The following is a 21,207-nucleotide window of genomic DNA, read 5'->3' on the forward strand; positions in this document are numbered from 1 at the left end:
GCTTCCTCCTCTCTCTCTCTGCCTGCCTCCCTGCCTACTTGTGATCTCTGTCAAATAAATAAATAAAATCTTATAAAAAATCAGTTTTAGACAGAAAGATATGACTCTAATACAAAGTGACTGTGTTAACCTTGCTGTTTCCGTCCTTTAGATCATTGGAGTAAATTATCACCAGTTACCAATGCCCTCTGCAGTGCTAATTAGCTTTTAGCAGTTTTTATCTATAAAAATGGTGATGTCTCCTCTGTACTTTTTCAATATTTCATCTGGGAAATGGCATTTCTGCTTTAATTTCCAAACTTCTAAATTTAATTATGAAATAAATGCACATTTTCCCACAAATCATCAAGTTTATATTCACATGTAACCCTGAACTCAGAAGAGCCTTTGGAACTTTAGTCACCTGGCTCTTATCACACAATCCCATTATGAGACACTGAAAAAATAGTCATTGTTTTCTCTTTTTATTCTTACGAAAGTAAGCAAGCCTCAAACTCCAATGGCTAAAGACTACTTCAAAACTGATATCTGATTTTATTATGATACTCTTTAATCTGTGAATAAATTGTCTTTCTAAGTCTAATAAAGTATACTAGACTACAAAATAAAGTTAAACAGTGAAAAGAACTTCAGAAATAAATATCATTTCATGGCTCTTATCAAATGTTTAAATTTCTTTCATACAGTGAGAATTCAGGCTTCCAAGCAGCCATCCACGGGAGGAATTATAACCTGGGTTGAGCACAGCGGGAGTTCACTGCAACATGAATATTACCAACAATTCTCCATTTTTACCCTCTTAACACTAAAGTGACTATGAATAAAAGTAGGGAATTACATGAGTAAACATAACAAACAGGTATAAATTAAAAGAGTGCAAGACACGTGCACACAGTCTGAGTAATGAAGTAATTATGCCAACCGGGAGTTAGGAAGGGAGAGCACATTAAAGGAGCTGAGTTTTTCAGAGAAGTGACAGATTTTTCTCTTGACTTTAAGATGTGTCTTTTCAGGAAACATAAATTAACCCTTATACCCAGAAATTTTAATTTTGCTCTTTAGGATCACAAAGATAAACATCAGGGTAAAGAGCAGAAGGTAAAAATAAATGTCCAGAAATAATATTTAGATAAACTACACAACACCAAAACACCCCTCTGATGTTTTTAAATACCTCCTTTTGTGAACTACACTGTACTAGAGAATCCACATCCATTTAGAAAAGTTAGAGCTTCAACTTACCTGCTTTAGAAAAAAGTTACAAAGATAAAAAGTTGTATTCTCCCTTGAAACATCTTATGGGTCATCACATGAAAATCCCTAGATTTCTTTAATCCTTCTAATGTCCAGGGTTTTTTAGAAACAAAATTAATACTCTTTCCTCTTTTTTTTTTTTTTAAGATTTTATTTATTTATTTGACAGAGATCACAAGTAGGCAGAGAAGCAGGCAGAGAGAGAGGAAGGGATGAGGCTCCCTGCTGAGCAGAGAGCCCGATGCAGGGCTCAATCCCAGGACCCTGAGATCATGACCTGAGCCAAAGGCAGAGGCTTTAACCCACTGAGCCACCCAGGCACCCCAATACCCTATCCTCTTAATGTAATTTTTTAGTGAGATTCTACTTAAGGATTAAAACAGTAACCATTTTAAATGAAAAGCACAGGATATACCTGTGAAGGGTATCATTACCCTGGTCTCTTTTATGCTTAAATTACCTATCAAAACGTAATTAATATAGGGTCAGTTCTAACTATTTTCCTTTCAGAGGCCATTATAAAAAGAAGACAATCCAATTGCTCTGCCACAAGCCCAATGATGGGCCAGCATCTCCACAATCAACGTCACTTCCATTCATCCAGTTACTCAAAAAGATATCTTGCAGGGCTTCCTCAACACTTGACCCTTTTTCATCTCCCATATGTAACATATCACCAAGCACTGTCAGTTAGTCCTCTGATGGAGATTCAAATCTACCCACTTTTCTCTACATCTGCCACTCTCAAGTTCAAGCAACTAGCATCTCTACCTAGACTACTGCAAATGGTCTCAACCATTTCAGTGGATCTTCCTGCTTCATTCCTTATACTGAGAAAACTTCAGGACCTAGCCCCCAAGATGATATTTTTTAGAATTCAAAGTAGATCACATTATTCCTTGGCTAAATATCTCCAATAAATTTCCAATAAAGCCCAAATGTCCCTGACAAGAACTACAGATCTTTTTTGATGGCACCACCTATCTCTACAACCTCATTTTACATAACTCTCTCTTTTGTTCATTTTGCTACAACTCTACAAGACTTTCCATTTCTTGAACGTGCCAACCGCTTCCCCACAGTAGAATCTTTGTACATGCTATTCCTACTCCTCTCACTTTGCACAGCTTACTCACACATCATTCAGGCCAATTCTGGAAGAGGTATTTTGACACATTGAGCTCAGCTGGACCACAAATGGCTAATCTGAGGATTTCGACTGATAAGAATGACATCTCAGTTTGGCTAAAATCATCTTCATTTCAGCTTAGCTATGGCAATATGACTACTGGTCTGCTAACATTCACTCTCCCTCTCTTTGGTAAAAGAAATCCTAAGTTTTAACTAGCTTGCTCAACCTCCTTATGTTGACCCAGCTATTTTCCAACATCCCTCATGGCTTGGTATGACCATGTGGTTAGGTTCAGATGAATGGAATGTGAGTTCCATGAGAGCAGTATATTATGACCTCCTGTTCACTCAGCTCCTAGCATAATACAGGCATTATAATAGGTGCTTGATAAATAATCAAATGAATGACTGAATGAATGAATAAATAAATAAATAAGCAACTTCTACATTAATTTCTCTAGTTCAATGGATCAGAATATCTATGATGGGGCCCAGGAACATAATTCATTGAAAAGTTCATGAAGTTATTATGATATCAGCAATATTTGGGAACCACTGTTGTGACAGTGCACACAGTATCATGCATACAAAAAACTCTCTTGAATGTGGAAAAGCCAAGAACTTAAAGGACTAGAAACAAATTGGAAATTTTCTTTAAAGCCCAAATCAGGGTTTTCACATTTAAGTATATGTGTATATATGTATGTATGTATTAGCAGTAAGAAGAGAGAGAAGCATCCCATTAAGATGTTACAGGGAAAAAAAAAAAAAAAAGACATTCGGAGAAAGGCTAGGTAATTTAGTTGGAAATGAAAACCTATGAGAAAGCCAAGGAACTTCATGAGTAGTTAAAATCACTATAAGTAACAAACTATAAATCAACTGTAAAATAGCAAAAGTACAGAGACATAAAGAAGTGAACTGCTAAAGTCTGTTCACTGCAGTGGGAGGGATAGATTCTCTTACTCAGTTGGGAGTAAATAACAAAGACCTTTTAAAAGTTTGGAAGCCCAGTTAATTAAGGTTTTAACTTTTGGGTTTTTGATTTGTTTTGTTTTGCTTTTATATTTAAAGTTTAGATTGAAAAAAAGAAAAAGGTACAAAAAATAGCCAGATCTATAGTTTACTTACAAACAACAACAAAACACCTGTTATAAACAATCACGTCTCTCAAAATATTTAAAAGAATAGTGAGTTTTCACAGACACCAAAGTCCTGTGCAGAAGCACAATGACGGGCATCACAACACGGTCTCTCTCTCCAGAGAGAGGAAATAAGTTCCACTCACAACCAAAAAAGTATATGATAAACATGCATCCAGGTTTCTTCTTTTTTTATTACTATAAAAGATGAAAATATCCTTATAAAATGTTCTAAGAAATAACTCTAAACAGGGACTTTAAAAGCAACTTCTATTACAAAAGATAAAAGAAACGCAATTACGTTTCCCTTCAGCCATCACTTACTGAATGACTACTATTTACAAAGCCCTGTGCATCTAGGTGCCTGAATTCTGACAGCAGGAGATGGAGGAGAGAGCAGGACTGCATTTCTCCAGGGGAAAACTGAAAGCAGTATTTGTCTCCTAAAGTCTACTCTATTGACCACAAGCCGCCCCCCAACAAAAAAGTCCTCTAAATTACTCTAGAACTTGAATGAATTCCGTTTATCTTTCTAACCTGGCCACTCCAAAAATTTGCTGGGGACTTTATTTACTGCTAAATATGATAAGGATACTAGCAGAGCTGTGGCGAACCTGGAACTAATATAATATTCTCTGGGGTCCTTTTTTTTCTTTATAACATATACTATGACAATTTAACATATTAAACCTTCATGTTAGGTTGGAGGAAATATACAAAAATTAAACATATCTATTAACTCTACGCACAGTTGCAAGAGTTAAATTTGTTTACATACTTTCATTTTTTATAAAGCTGATTTAAGAAAATTCTCTGAAATAGCCAACTCTTTTCCAAACTTATTTCAAAATTAATTAGCTCACTGGAATTAGCAGGTATCTTACATTTTTACTTAAAGTCAGTGTTTTGGGGCTTTTCTCCAGGTCTTCAGGCTTTTAATTTAATGATTTGTGGTGATTCAGAGCAATTGGTGTCTTTGCTTTTCACTGCACAATAAAACCATTAACCTTTCCTTCATGTGATACTTTATAGTATCACTAAAAGATGCAAAATATTTTAGAGGACCCCATTTTATAATAAAGTATTTTCAATATTTTAGTAATCAAATATGGTTTCTACTAAATGTAGCTATCCTATAACATACCAGGGCATATAGTGAATTGCACAACCTTAACTGTACTATGTTCATAACCTTATAACAGAAAATTAAAAAAATCATTTTCCAATAGTGTGTTACATAAGATGAAAATAAGTTTTTAAAAGTATTAACAATCCTAATCTAAATCAAATAGATCATACTGATATTTCTTCAGCAAGATTAGAATAGAGAGTAAGCTTCTATATTAAATTCTTAAACAGTTACTCATTACACTGTATATCATGTTTATATGAGAGGGACCATGATCTAGAGTTTGGGGCATAAGTATGACAGGATTAATCTATATGAACTAAAGCTCTAGAAATACTATTAACAGTATACTTTCTGTGTCTTCATCTTCTTATCTAAAATAGGAGTAAGTATATTAGCCTCAGAGTATATTATTTTCTTACAATCTAATGAGCTAAACTTATTTAAAGACTGTTAAGCAACATAGGCCAAAATTCACTTTCCTGGTAATGGATATTTTAATGTATGTAACTTTTTCAGATGTCAATTCTAACCTGCTTTCATCTATGAGAATTAGTTTATAATTGTTCCAACTTCATTTTCTCATGAATAGATTTCCTAAATCTCATTATAATTCTAATTAGCTTAATTTTCTAACAAGTGAGTTATCCTATTTATTTTTGAAATAGTTAACAATTCTCCAAATTCTTTTTTAAAAATGTTAATGATGATAAAAATTAAAATAAGCAGTAGTACCTTAGAAATAGAACATTTTAAATTATTATATAATTGAAAACTAAATTTGTATATATATTTGGAATGAGGAGGTCTCAATAGTACATTATCTTAGATTAAAATGAACTCACTTGAAATTTCAAATGTTGTATTTAATTCAACTGTTTCAATTTCCCCACACTTAAAAACATGCCACAGTAATACTAAACTGAACTGATATTGTTACATAGTCCTAAAATTTATTTTTTATATAAAAACAAGCTACATGTTTGAGGGTATCCATATTTGACATAGTCACTAAAAAATAAAATCACAGTGCATGAAGACAGAAAACTACAAAAGAACATTTGAATGGATCTACTGCTTTTAAAAGATAGTCCATGTAATAATCAATATCGTTAAAATCACTCTCAATAAAATTTTTTTTTCTTTTAATGATCCAAATCTATAGTGAAATGATGAAATCAAAAAACAAGTGTTCTTGTCAGAAGACAGGAAGAGAGTTTTTTCTCTTCCCTTAAGGAAAACAAAGGATTCCTGAATGCCTTGCCCTGATTTATTTTTCCAATTTTAAATACCTTAAGAGTAGCGGAACTGCTACTGGCATGGTAGTATTTCTAACAGTCAATAAATCTAAAATATTATGTGTGAATATTGGAATGAAGCCATTAAGAAGATTACAGCATGCAACACAGCAGAGGGTCCACAGGAAAAAAGAACTAGTAATTCAGGACAACTGTGACCACTGACCTTTGAACAGCCAAGACCACTGGTCAAGCTGACACAGTAATAGAGTACACATGCATAGAAAGTCATCTAGCCTGTAAGTATAATTTAAATGCTCTGGTGGATGATTTTTAAAAGGACCCCTTTTAAATATCAGTTAATTTATTAAATAATCAAGCAATACCAGTAGTAAAATTTTTCAGGATTCTAGTATATCCTATTAATTCAAATCACAAAAAAATTCAGTAAGATCATTTGTTAATTTTAACACAACTCATTTAAAACATTTATATTTAGAGAAAGTATGATGCGATGACTTTATCAGATCTCCTACAGAACTATAAGAGATAGCTTTTGGAAAGCTGATGAAAATGCTAAATTTATTAGAGAGGGGTTAAACAAACAATCACCTAAAATATTTTTAGAAAATGATCATAACTTTAAAACCTCTCATACTTTAAGCAAGTGGTCCTAGTTCCACCCCAGGGTTGTATCCACTGGACTTATTCATTGTTCAAATTTGTCTGTAAGTCTGTAGCCTTTAATTTCGAGCATACGTATAGTTATATCTACACCACCTAGCAGTGTGCCTTATTATGATTTCTTAAAATTTCAGTTATGTACTGTTAACCTTTACGTGTAAATAAAGGAGATGGTTCCTCCTGTCATTTTACATTTTTAGGCTTCCACATTTTGTGAGTACTATTTAACTTCTTCACATCTTAAAATAAATGTGTTAAAAGAAACTCATCCTACTGGGAAAACAGTACTTCTCAATTAAAAAAGAATCACCCATCGAAAGAATTACTATTAAGGATTGTTTTTCTCAAAGAAATAAAATCAACCATCACTGAAACTGACTATAAAAATTTTTATGACACAAAAACACTGAATTATTTCTGTCTTTTCTTTCTCCTCTTTTTTCCTTTTTTCTTTTTCAATAAACAACCCTTTCTCATTAGGGCATTAACAGTAGGAAATGCATTGCACATAAGGACAATATTTGTAAAAGTTGGGACTTTATTTCATAATTATTTTTCTATCCAATGAAGAATTCTTTGATGAATTTCTAAGTGAATAACTCTAATCATTTCTAGCAGCTTCTGCAAAATTTTTGTAATGAGGGAATCTAGTTATAATGAGCTAAAAAGATAATATAATTCTTTACTGGCCTGGGTTTGGATTTATTCATACATAGCATAAATTTTACTACAGTAAGATAAAGTAGTTCAATTTAATTTGCTTCAAGGTCAGCAAATATTTTAGGTTATTTATGGGCATAAATAATCTGATTTTAACCTTAAAATCACATTTTTCCTATCACTAGCCATAAGAACGATTAAAGCCAGTATTACTGTATTTTTTGAGTTTGAAATTTTTAAATTCACTTTTTCAAACTCCTTGGTAATGATTTCAAAGTACTTGCAATATTGCAGGAATATATATGATGGAGGATTTTTATTTCCAAATTTTACTATCCCTGAAAAAAGTGGATTTTTTAGGAGAGTTATTTTTAACTTAGAACTATGTTATAAAGATATTTTTAAGTAGCCATTAATATATATACAGAAACAGTACTAGTCTGCATTTTTGCCCTATTCTAAGGAATACGAAGGCCAAAAAAATGCACTTTTGTTGACTAACATGAAACACAGAATACATCCCATTATAAGCTGCAGACACACACCCGCGCGCGCGCACACACGCGCGTACACACACACACACACACACACACACTCACTCTGCAAGATCAAAGACCAGAAGAGAACTGGCACTTAATTTATCAGCCTTTACAGACAAAAGACAGTTTTCGTCATTTCAAAAGGATCAGATGTCTTTTATGACAAACTGGGTTTGCAGTTTAATTTACAAATAGAATTCTAAGTAAGCAGTCTTTGCTCTGCCAAAGCAAATGACAAACAGTGTAGGTTTTCATTCTTGCAGCCCTCAGCAGGATAGAAAAGATTAAAATAAAACTGAAATAATTTAGAGAAAACAAATAAATGTTTCAGAAAGTTGAGGGAGATCAAAGCCAGAATTTTCTGACCCCAACTGTACAAGCATTTCTTATTATATTGACCAGTGCCATCAGATCATTAATTAAAAGGAAAAGCACTGGCAGGTGGCAGGGAAGCAAAAGCCGGTAATTGGCCCCCTTCTTCTCCTTGCCTTCAAAAACTCTCTCATTCTTTTGCAAGACATGCCACTAGGCAGACAGAAATGCCTACTTTGTAATATAATGATTAAGATGAGATGAAGAGACTTAGGTTTAAAGAAACTCTGCCTAATGAATGCATCTAGCTTTTTAATTATGATCCTACTTTTACAATAGGAATAGGATGTTCCATTCAACATCTCCTCAACTGCCAAAAGGTAGAAAATGTTAAATATAGAATCTACCCAGATTCCTCTCAGACCCATGCACATACTCAGCCCTTTTACTTCAGATAGAAAACTAGGGAAAACAACTCTTGGCAATTCAAAGGTCCAGGAGAAAACATAGCTATCTATATCTATTACTATATCTATATCTATATACACCACAAAATAGCCTTCAGACTTACCACATCACTCGGTAGGTTGTTCAAGTCATTAAATGGTGATTCTAAAGTGTTTGTGTCAACATTTAACATAACCACATCCTCCAATGATTTATTTTTCACTCTCTGTTCAAAAAACACAATCATAAATAAACATCTTAGTATATTTTCCTTCCAAAACTGTAATGAGCTTAGAAATGTAGAGAAAATTGTCTTAATGATAATTAGCTTTGGGAAAAGAAAAAAGGAAAATCCTCTATTATAAGAACATATAAATGACTGCCTTATGAGAAAGAAAGTTTGTTCATAATCATTTGAAAAGATTGGGTAAAAAAAAAATCTTTAAAATAGAATGCTTGGTCATCTAAACACATTGATTTAGTTTAGAAATGTTGAATATATTTAACTACCAAAGAGATATTATAACAAAAACTCACAAAATAGGCACAGCTACATTAAACTCTCCAAATTTACAACTTTATCACATGACTTTTGATCCTATTGATACAGGAACCTGTGGCCACTTCTATACCTATTTTTAGCATAAATCATATTGTAGGACTAACATAAGCGAATAAGTATGACTTCTGTAAGTGAACTAAGTTTTAAATAAACATTTTCTCTGTATTTCCCTATCAATTCAGTATAAGCTGATGATGAGGACTGTAAGTTGAATAAGTAAAATGATAAAGACAGCCATAATAAGGAATTGTTAGTAAAATTTATCACATGATATTAATATAAGAGATCAAATTTCACAGCCTATCAGATTGTTTGACTTGTCTTATTTGTTTGACATTTTAATCAAATGGCCAAATTATCTCAATATGTGGACTAATGACAGTAAATTAGAATTTCATCAAATTTTTCATCCTTAAAGAAAGAAAACACAGTTTATTTTTCCTAAATTAACACATATATTAAAATTATATAAATCTATTTGCCTTATTTAAATTATAGCAAATAGTATTACTTTTTGATGCAAATAAATACGGTGCTCATTAATGAGAGCAATCAGAATTCCATAATTGCAAAGATCAACTGGCAATAAGTAAATTAATTTCAGTGTAGTATTTTTCTTCAGTATAGTATTTTTTTTAAAAATGACATTCTTGAATAATAGCCATTTTTGAGAATTATTAAATACCTTAAATTTTAAATTGGTCAAACCAACTTTTTTAAGTTGTTCAGGAACCAAATTTCCTTGATCCATTTAGAACTTCCAATCTCTGCATTTTAGGCAGAATGTTAAGTTTGCTAGGGAAATGGTGGTCTAGAGTAGGGAATTTGTATGTGTTAAGAAAGCTATAGTGTTTGTGTAGAATATGAATTCTCAAAGGAACAAATCATTTTAAAAATCCATCTTATAAAAGACATTGTAAGTACTCTAAAATAAGAGTCAGGATGGCTGTTTCTTAGAAGTTAAGAGACAATCACATACAATTGTGACACTATTTACAAAACATTTTATAAATAAACTTATCCTCTTTTCTTTGCATATGTATACACATACACAAAAAAGGCTCACATACATAAGAATGTAGTTATCTCAGTTAACTACAGCATAAATACAAAAATAACCTATTTCAGATGCAAAAATACATTTATAATTGTGGCATACGGGTGGGAAAGATGTGTCATAATTTTGATTTCCACCTTCAATTCTAAATTGTCCCTTTTAACAGAAACTATAAAGATAATCCAGAATCCCACTTATTAAAGGACGAAATGAGTTCCTCTAAATAGCCTGGAAAAATGGTTATGTGATGCCTAAATGTTTTGTGATGACACAAATGCTAAACTCTGAAAAATAAGAGTAGTATTAACATGAAATGTAAACTTTTTTCCAAGTTGCACTTAGTTTAAAAAAGTCTGATAAAAGCTGAATATTAAATTCTGTTCAAGGGACCATTTGGTAAGAATGGAAAATGTACTAATTTCAATAAATCAACACAATGAGACTCACTAAAATGAGAATGATTCTATATAAGCAGCAACAAGTGAAATATAGTATGTAATTTAAAAGTTTTTTTTAAAATTTGGATTAATGTCAGTATTTTGTCTACATTTCCTTCCAAGTCAGACTTTAACTATTTTCTAAACAGGAGTAAAAGGTTATCCAGTATATAAAATGGTACCACTTTCTCTGTCTCATATTTTAATAGTTCATAAAATTCATCAGCTTACTTGGATTGGGAAAGAGTAAGAAAAAGGAGAACTTGCTTTTTTCTTCAAAAATAAAAAAAATAATATCAGGACAGAGACCAAAAGTCTTATGAAAGAAAACAGTAAGGTATTAAAGTAGTAAGTTTTTCTCCCACATCCTCTCTATATAAGAATGCATCTGGGCAATGTGACTATGAATGTGCATCATGTGTGTTACTATGATGCACTATGTTACTATGAGTGGCAGTAGTCCCATGTTCTTGTAAAGCTGAGCCAACATTTTAGTTAGAATTTCTTCTGTATTTTAAAACACATAATACAATCCACTTATTTCTCATCATTTAAAGGCCTTTGAGATCATCCCTAAAGTCTACTTTTCAGGGAGAACAAAATGTCCTTATCCTTTATTTTGAAGCAAATTTACATTTTAAAAATAAATTTCTAGCCATCTTTCACTCATGATTACATAAAAATAATTAAAAGAAAGATTTGAATGGATATTAGTTTCACATCTTTGAACAATTATATCTAGAAGTCTTTGTAAAGCTGTTATGTTGAAACTGTATTGACCAAGAGAGAGAATATGGAATATTTTGATTATTCGTAAAAAAAAAAATCTGTTGTAAATGCAGCCAAGCAAAATGTAGAAAATTTCTAAGTTCAGTCTCACATATAGAATATCTAAATAGATATACCCATATTTTAATTATAATACCATTAATATAAAATAAGAAAGCACAAAAGATTTTCTAAAATGTGCCATTAATGAAATGATTAAATAAGAATGGAATTGCAGGATGCATATTATCTTGTAATAAATTAAGTATAAAGTTACTAAATGGTATCCAACTGGTTTAAAGACATTCTTGAAGTTCCTTTTATACCTTCTCGTTCACTATTAAACCAAATAAACCAAACAGAACTGACTACAAAGACAGTTCAGTAAGTCCAGAGTATAAAAAGGTACTGAGATTTCAGGCAATCTAATCATGGCTCTAAACAGTCTCATTTAATGATGAGCCAATTTAAAATAGAATGGACCATTTCTCTAAGATAAACACTGCAAGAAGTAAAAAATTCTTAAGCAATTTGCTCCTTAAAGAAAAGGCTGATTTTCACTATAGATATCCAATAAACATATGGTAAGTGTGATCAAATATTTAAAACATGCACCCATTTCCATAATATTTTAGAAAAGCTGAATCATTTGTATTAAAAGTTGATATAGAACCATTATGCAAAAAATATATATAACATCAATAGGTACAATAAATAACTTTAAATGTTTTTCATCTGTACAAATAAGCATATTATAAAAATGAGGTATTCTATTAGATACATTAAATAAGAAGAGACATATGCACTAATATCAAATTCAAATTTGATTACTTCTTTGAAACCATACCAACCGTGGTTGGATTTTATACAGTGAAAATACTGATGAACAAAATACCAGTTATATATTCTACAATCAAATAGCAGACTAAATACCTACAAATTCATGTTTTATTTTATGCAAATTGACCTTTCACTGCCAGCACCTTGTCATAAAAGAACAAGTTTTCTAAAAATTAATAAAGATTCATAATGTTATCCAACTCAGACTTCAAAATTAAAAACAAATTAAGTCTACTAAAGAAATTCATTAAAATGTATTATTTGTTAATGATTAAACAAATAAAAAATGTTGCCCTAGCTTTCTGCAAAAGGAGAAAATGACCAAAACCAGAGCACATGTAGGATTCTCTAACTTGGGAAGGACTACTACAGGAACATGACTTCTCCAGACATGATCCTCAGGAGTTTTAAAATAATCAATGGGATCTTTCTTGATCTGCAAAGTGAGGACTGGTGGTGTACACAGTGACAACAACTAGTAAGAAAACCAAATCTAACTAATTTAGGTTGCTGATTAGAAATTGGGTTAATATACAATATGCACAATCAGCAAGAGAAAACTGAATAAAACTGAAATCAGCTAGCATAATGATGCTATGCAACTGACCCAAGTCTTCTGTTTGGATCCAAGTCTTCTGTTTATGCTTTTTTTAGAATCTAATCTTCTAAGAAGTCTTCTCTGGAAGTTTCACTGATTCCAAGTACAAGGTATTTAAAGTTCAAAGTTTTTCACTATAATGATGACAAGTCACAAAAATCATTTTGGAATGAAGTGATAACAGTACAAAAAAAATCAATGCATTTTAAAACCCTAACAGGACTGGAAATTTAAAAAAAAATTTAAAGCTATATTCTAATTTAAAATTTCATGATTATTGTATTAAAATCACACCTTGAAAAAGCACACTGACAAATTGGATCATAATGGATTGAAAAATGGCAACATTTTCCCTTTATGACTCATAAGGACATAGAATCTGACCTTCAAAATAAGGTCTGAAAAAGAAATAAGTATAAAAGATCCCAAGTGCCGTAAAAAAGTGGTTCATCAAAGACTAAGTTTTTAGTATGTAATCCCACATGACCTTGACCAAATTTAACATACTTTCATAGTTTTCATGACCTCAAAGATGGTCATTCAGAATACTAATTAAAATGTAATTATTCCAAATATTACCTTTTTGAAAATGATTGTGTAAATATACAATAATTCAACACTTGCAACTGCTTTATACTATTCAACTGATACTCTTTGAAAACACAACTGTTTTAACTATTATTTTTATTAATCATTATACCATTCATGCATCTCATGTCTGAAAGATACTCACCTCTATGAGGCTGGAGTGTATTCCAATCAGGTATGGCATTGGAGCACTAAATTAAAGATATATAGTGTATATATTCATAAGTTCATTATAACTGAAACAACTATATAAGTAATTCAGAAAGTTTAAAAAATTAATGGTACAGTTCTAATATAGCCCATTATAGGTATTTAAAATTATTCAATACATAAAAATCAAATTCAATTGGAGAGACCATGACTATATTCAAATTAAGATTTGCATAAAAATCACAAAATCATTTATAATTAAATAAAGAGTGGTAATGCCTAAAAAAACTTTTAATTTATGAAGAATATTAGAATCTAGACCATAGTCTGAGTTAAACCCTCCAAATACTTCATATCAAATATATCCTAATTATCAAATTTATTCACATTTCTTTTATATGCCTTTTTAATATTTGATTGGATTCTTATTTCTGTCATTTTCTTACTATATCATCGTTTCACACCTACAATGGCAACAAAATTTTTTGATTTAGTCAATGTCCCAATATTTATTGAGACCGACTATATGCCAGGTACTGTTTCAGAACTAGAAGGACAAATATAAACAAGTTCTTCCTCTACTGTTATCATTCTCTTTCTGTGCTTTCTGCTCATGTATGTCGTCCTTTATTTAAATGTCATTCAGTATGGTGACTGACATAACATAATAAGTAAGTAAATACATAAATAAATGTCACACATTCCTATTTATCCCATTTTCACTTCTAGTAATAAAATAATTTTAACAAATCACAATACTCAAGTATGAGTAAGAATAATACTGAAATAATTAATTCAACAAATAATACCTGAAGCACACCAGATGCTAGAACCTGGGGTATGGGCTAGGTATAATAATAAATGATACAAACAGAATATATTTACTTGTGGATCTTACACTCACTCTAGCAGAGGAAACAGATATTAAATAATTTTTGTAACATAAAATCAGGCTTACAAGTAAGTTCAGAAATATTTCTCATAAAATACAAGAGGGGAATTATCCAACTTGACATTCTGAAATCAAAATATTATTTAACAAGAAAACATGAGAATGGACAGGTGTCCTCAAAGGTGATAGATGATATACAAATAAATAGCTATCTAAAAATAAAAATTTTTAACAATTCTGGTATAGATATCTCTGTGTTATAGTTAATGAAACATTTTCTATGTTAATGAAAACAGATAATCTTTTTCAAAGAATCTGCTTAATTTTCGAAATATCATTTTCACTATTACAGTTGAGCTGTCCAAACTTCTGCATATCCACTTTGCTACTGAGAACCAGTCACAGATAAAGCTAATGGTGCTCAACAGTTTCCAAAGTAACCTAAAACAGCTTCAGATTTATTTAAAGATGACTTAACCACTAACATATACCCCAAATTCACCAAAAATAAGGATGGTTAAAGTTTATAATTGACTTCTCATTATCCTATTCATTATTTCTTATTGTATTAGATTCCATCTAATTCCTTTTTGTAGCTTTGTTCCTTCCTATTTTTTTTTTAATACAATAGACCATCTGGAATTGATCTGATATTCTGGATCATTTGACTGAAAGTTAAGAACTCTTTATAGGCCTTGATATCCTTAAGACCTAACAGATTTTCTGCCTTCAAAAAGAAACAGGAGGAATAAATGTGGACTGTTCCACTTCTGCTTAAATAAAGGAAGGCTGATTACTACCCTAGTTCAAGTTCTCATCTCTGAAATTCCTTCTGGGACTCCACAGAAGACATAAAATATATGTCACTAACTATTCTGGTATCCCACGACTGGGTTCAGAACATTTTCACAAAACAGGGTAGCAAATCCTAAGATCTTAAATATGTCAAGCTGTCCATGTCCAAATAGCATAAAATTATTCAAGTTACTGTGCAAACTTCCAGTTCACCCCAGGTTTATCCTACCTACAAAATGTACAACATAGAAAGTCCACGGTATCTCAAATTTTAAAGCACATTTTAATACAATGAGTGTTCATCAAAAAATTATAAGCTTTTTAAAGTTAACAATTACTATATCCATTTTACAGATGTTGGACAAACACTGAATGGTCAGATTTCAAAAATTCAGAGCTAAAAGTAGTAGCTAAACTACTGAAGTCCTACGAAATACAGCTAACACTTTTAAAACTTCATGAGAGCTAGTGATTTCTTGAAACACACACAAAAAAAATGTTTAGCAGTTGTTAAACTAGAATAAAAATTCAATAAAGGGCTCGTATGTAGAACTTAGTAATGAAGTAACTTGTAGCTGTTTCTGTGAGATTACTGGGTATCTACATGCTTTTATCTCACTAATTACTAACAAAACCAAAAACATATAGAGATGTTAGAACTGCAAACATTATTAATCTAGAGCACAAATTCTTAAAATAATCATGATGTTTTGCATATAGATTTTATAAAATACATCTTATAGACAAATTTTGTATTTTATGGAATACAGACTTTACTGGTTATTTCTTTCTCATGAAAATTGGATTGTGCACCTCCTAATATTAAATCAGCCAATCTCATGAAAAGTAATTTTGCAACCCTAGCTGAAATCTCCTAATTAGATTAGGGTGTTAAGTCAGGAAGAGATCCTTGGCAACACAGATGTTTTATCATCCACGTGCAAAATTGTCCTAGATCTTTCTGTCAATGAAGTTATTCTGCAAAGATAGGATACAGGAGACTATTATGACTACTTCTTCTTTTGGGTAGCAATTAATCTCTACTCAAAAATAATCACCACGTGATACCTTTTATTTTCTTTCTTTCTAGGTTTTCTTAGAGAAACCACCCGTGGGTACACAGTAACAGTAGTATATTAACTTAGGTAGTCTAAACAGCACAATTTTCCATTTATGCTTTAAAAAACAATTCTCTCAAAAGTTAAATCTGTTCCTTTCATGGAAAGAAGAGTCAGATAGGTAGACAACATTAAAAAGTGACTCGTAAACAAATAAAGATGACTATAATTTTACTGGTACTAAAGTGATACTACCTCCTAGGTGTTTAGGTACTCAGAAAGGTTAAGCCTATGAGGCAGTATCATGGACCCGCCACATTAAAGTTCTCTCTCCCTCTCCGTCCCTCACTCTTTTCCTCTCTCTCGTAGTAAAAAAACACTTCATATGAGCTCTGCCTTCTTAAGAAATGTTAACCATAGGCACAATATTGTGCAGCAGACCTTTGGAACTTAACCATCTTGTATAACTGAAATCTTATACCTGTTAAATAGAAATTCCCATTCTTCCTTTATACTAGTAGATTAAAAGAAGATGTAGATGGTGTTATTTGCTCCCAGTCACCTTCCCTATCCTACTAAGCAGTGTGGGCCACTTCTTCCTAGGTGTTCCCATTCAAGTTGCTTTTACATGCCTCTGGTACAAACCTTATAGTACTGAAGTATTATTCTGTGTTCCTCTTGTGCGTGCATGTGTGTGTGCACACATATGTGTGAATTTCTTCCTCTCTGTAGATACTGAAAGGGCAGAAACTAAGTTTCATTCAGTACCTTACATATACTTACTGCTTGGCAAATAGGCGTTCACCAAATATTTGATGTACAAATAAATGGATAAATGAATGAGTCGACAAATTAGCTAGTCCTTCATTAGTGGACCCAGATGCTATATTCATGCATGGTCACAAGATGGCATTACGGCTCTCCACAGTCTATGTCACACCAGTGATACCAGGTGCACAAATAAAAATACTTCCAGAAGACAGGATTATTTTAAGATTTGGAAAGTTCCAATCACCTTGAAGAGTTGGCAAATATACATCTAACCCATCAAACTTTCCTGTTCTATGTCTATATAAAGACATACGAAATTTTTTTTATTCAAAAACCATGAGATTGAAGGGACAATCTCTAATATTTTTCTCTCTTTTGAATAGAGATGAGTGTGATTCTAAGATCATTTGCCAGGATGCAAAGGGAAGAAAATGGTTTTCTTCCATTAGAAATATTTTAGTCCATAAAATTTTCTGAGAGAAGAGAGCCAGAGTCTTAGTTATTTCTTTAAAATAAAGAAAAAGAAAAAAATTACATTATATTGCTCAGTTCCTAGGATAGAAGCTGAGCCTATCATTGTGACCCAAAGGTTCAGAAGTGTCAGGTAACTCCTTGTTTGATTTTCACTGCTGTACTCTATAGAACAGGAACTGTCTGGCATAGAGGCTGGTAGAACTTATCCTAAAGGCTATTTCAAGGTTAGAAACTAGTAAGAAAATTCAAGGGACTGAAATATGAAACAAGCTTCCTTCCCTATAGTAAAGCAGCAGAAGGACTTGATGGCAGGGTTAAAAGTATCAGGAAGACATCTCTGGAAAGAATTAGCACAGAACTACCTACATCACAGAATAGTTTCTAAATAACAGTATTTTAGGAAGTCTTAAATGCCCACAGAAGATAATTATGCCAGGAATAGAACATTTAACCCTACAGTCCAGAAGAAGATCTCAAGGCTGCTGTTTCGGAATCTAACCCTTGTCCAGCCTCACGGTGAGTATACGCACTCTTCCAGAGGAAGAAAACAGAAAGGTTCTACGGGTATAGCTCAATTCAAATCCGGTGAGATCATTGGGAGTTGTTTCTAATGCCAGGAAGCTTTTCAAAATTACTCCCAACATTTTCAACATTGCTCTTCATAGTGGCTTAGGGCTGAGACTTTGCTTTAAACCAGAAACTCAGGGAATCCCTGAATTAGAGGCAATCCCTTTGCTGGTATTTGATATTCGGTGTGCTGAGGGAAGAAGGGTCTAGGAAAGTGTGTCCTGAGGTAAAGGGTAATGAAAGCGTGCCCTGACAGAGACAATCTGGTTTCTGACACACTTGGCAGACAAATCCTGACACCTGGGATACGGAGTTCTCTAACTGATACTTTAACTTCCGTATGCTTTTGCTAACCACCAAATACAGGACTGTATTTGCTTCTCTTTACACATTTAATTATCTAAATGACTATGGAAGTACCTCACAAAATCTAAAGAACTTTATGTTTGTCAAGTATACATTTTTGCTAGCTTTGAAAAGAATTACTCTGCCTTCATAAAAGCACCTTTTGATATTTGCTCCCGATCTCTAAGACATGTCTCAGGGCTTGCATTTGTCTACATACACACCACGCTTACCTAATCTACAAACAAGCATACTTTTTCGAATCATAAAGGTTGAATTTAAAGGAGTTTGGCCAAGGTCATCTTACCAGCAGTAGTCCAGCAGGTGCGGAGGAAGCACTGGGATGTATATGTGTTGCCAGAACATGGGGTACAGCAGAGCAGCTGATCCATGGAGACAGGCAGTTAACTAAAATTTGCAAGAGGATAACAACGATAAGTAGCTGCTGCCCCTCCAAACAAAAAGACATGCTCAGGTTTTCAAAGATTAACAACAATCGCAAAACTATTTATTTAGTGACCTAAATCACATTATCTTTACCAATTCTGCCAGGGGGAAAATAATCTTATGTTCAAAAGCCCCTTTGAAAAATACATAAATAGCAAAAGTGAATTCTTGGGCATCTTATGGGGACAATTATAACTATCTGAAAATCTAGTGTTTAGGGTCAAAACCGAGAACATAAATAAAAGTAAAGCTGAAAAATCAGTTGAGCATCTTAGAAGAAATTGAAGGAAATTACAATTTGTGCAGCACAGTTTGCGCATCACTCAGATTAATATACCACGATTAAATATGGAAAGGAAGAGAGGCTGAAAGCTCCTGAGGGATATCATTAGGGCAAATTGCCAAAGAATGAAACATGAGCCAGTCAGGAGAGTCTGGAAGCTGCAATAATACCAGGGGACTTGAATGTTCGACAGTTGGAGCTTCAGTAATGTGTGAACTGCGGGTTATGGTATCAAGAGACTCTGTTCACTGACACATAGAATGTCACTATTGACCAGCAAACTGCCCAAGCTTGACAGCTGTACTACAGGAAGCCAAGTATATCATAATTTCATATTTAAACTGTTCATTTCAGATTAACATTTTGTTTCCTAGCTTTATATCACAACAGCTGCAAATACATTGATGCTATTTTAAAGGTAATTGCCATTTTAATTGTTTTGTTTTGGCAAGCAGTTAATTAAATATTTTTTAATGCTTAACAAAGGGGTATCACTTTTTTTCCCTCTCCCTCCTACTGACCCTCATCAGAATTCTTTCCATGGGACTTTTTTTTTTACATCTTAAATAATATTTCTGTAAGTGTTAATCATTTTTTAATGTTTAAAGCAATAATTAAGGCAGCATTCTTCATTTTAAGTCAGCATTTCAAGCTTACTAATTAAATCATTTTATCCAACTTGAACACCGGAATTTAAAAATAAAACTATCTGAATATGAACCACAGACTTTATGTAAGCCATTACTCCTGTTATATAGAGAACTGAAACTTACATATAGTAATCAAATTAACTTAAAAGGATAAATGTACAAAAAGCAATTCAATCTTAAGAGAAACATTTGTCTATATTTAAGTGCAAAATAGTTCAGCTAAAAAATTTTTTAAATTAAAGCAATCTAATTTGAACCAGAAACATAAGAATTTGGATTTAAATATACTCATCTTCATCATATATATTTTTTCCAATTAGATTTTTATTAATCTTATATGGCAAACAATGTATTTCGTTTCTATTTAGTATGCTATCATTAAAGGATTTTAGTACTTTGCACTTACAAGTTTTAATATTTTATCTACAGTATTCCTTCAACATGTATTATTATTTTTTTTAATTCCTTAATTGGAGCATACAATATACCACTAGGAGGCATTCAAATACCTTCACTTAACAATTACAGACCTTGGATTTATTTGTCTTATTTGAACCCTCATAGAGGGAGATGAAATAGGGTTGATCTAACAGGGTCAAATTCTCTCAGAGCTCTCAGGTACTCCCTGCTTGTAAATTTGGCATCTTTAAAGCTGTATTAACACTTTCCATCCCTTCAGTGTAACTCAATGGCTAAAAGCATTTATACAGCTTTCAAAGGGGGCTACTTCACTCAGTTTCTCCATTTGCACACAGATGGCTTTTAAAACAACTCATTTAAAACCTTAAAAAAAGGGAAAGCGTTCTTTTTACATTATTAAGAAAATAACAGGGTGGGGCACCTGGGTGGCTCAGTGGGTTAAAGCATCTGCCTTCGGCTCAGGTCATGATCCCAGGGTCCTGGGATCGAGTCCTACATACATCAGGCTCTCTGCTCAGCAGGGAGCCTGCTTCCTCCTCTCTGTCTGCCTGCCTCTCTGCCTATCTGTGATCTCTGTCAAATAAATAAATAAAAATCTTAAAAAAAAAAAAAAAAAGAAAATAACAGGGTAACAAGAATAATACTGCCTTCTTAAAATGAGGAATTATAATAAGGGTAAGTTATTTTATTGGATACACCCAGAGTCCAAAGCACTCTGTTAATTGCTTTGTAGACACCTTTCCTACGCCCTTAATGGACATCCTTAAGTGAAGTTATGAATTGTTTTCCAAGAAGGCAGAAAAACATCTAATGAATTTGACTGGCTTCACAGAGGGCGACTGCTCTACATGATGATAGACAGTTACAAAACACCTGCAACTGCCAGCATGTGGCAAAAGATCATCTCTACTAATCAAGGTCTGCCAGGAAAGAAGGAAGTTCTACAGGATTTGGCCTGTAGAAAGAAAA

The 21,207-nt window shown here is 32.6% G+C and overlaps 1 protein-coding gene across 4 annotated transcripts in view; it reads right to left on the minus strand.

Annotated features, from left to right (window-relative positions):
* The window catches only part of DENND1B (DENN domain containing 1B), a 269,435-nt gene that overhangs the window by 90,677 nt on the left and 157,551 nt on the right, over positions 1-21,207 (minus strand). For all 4 annotated transcript variants that reach the window (XM_044267544.1, XM_044267542.1, XM_044267545.1 and 1 more), the window contains 3 exons: positions 18,746-18,846; positions 13,532-13,577; positions 8,661-8,762 (listed from right to left, as the gene is read on the minus strand). In XM_044267544.1, the coding sequence (XP_044123479.1) occupies positions 8,661-8,762; positions 13,532-13,577; positions 18,746-18,846 (249 nt within the window). The remainder of the gene's footprint in view (positions 1-8,660; positions 8,763-13,531; positions 13,578-18,745; positions 18,847-21,207) is intronic.

Source organism: Neovison vison, chromosome 10, assembly GCF_020171115.1.
Source record: "Neovison vison isolate M4711 chromosome 10, ASM_NN_V1, whole genome shotgun sequence".
In the NCBI taxonomy this organism is placed as follows: Eukaryota; Metazoa; Chordata; class Mammalia; order Carnivora; family Mustelidae; genus Neogale; species Neogale vison.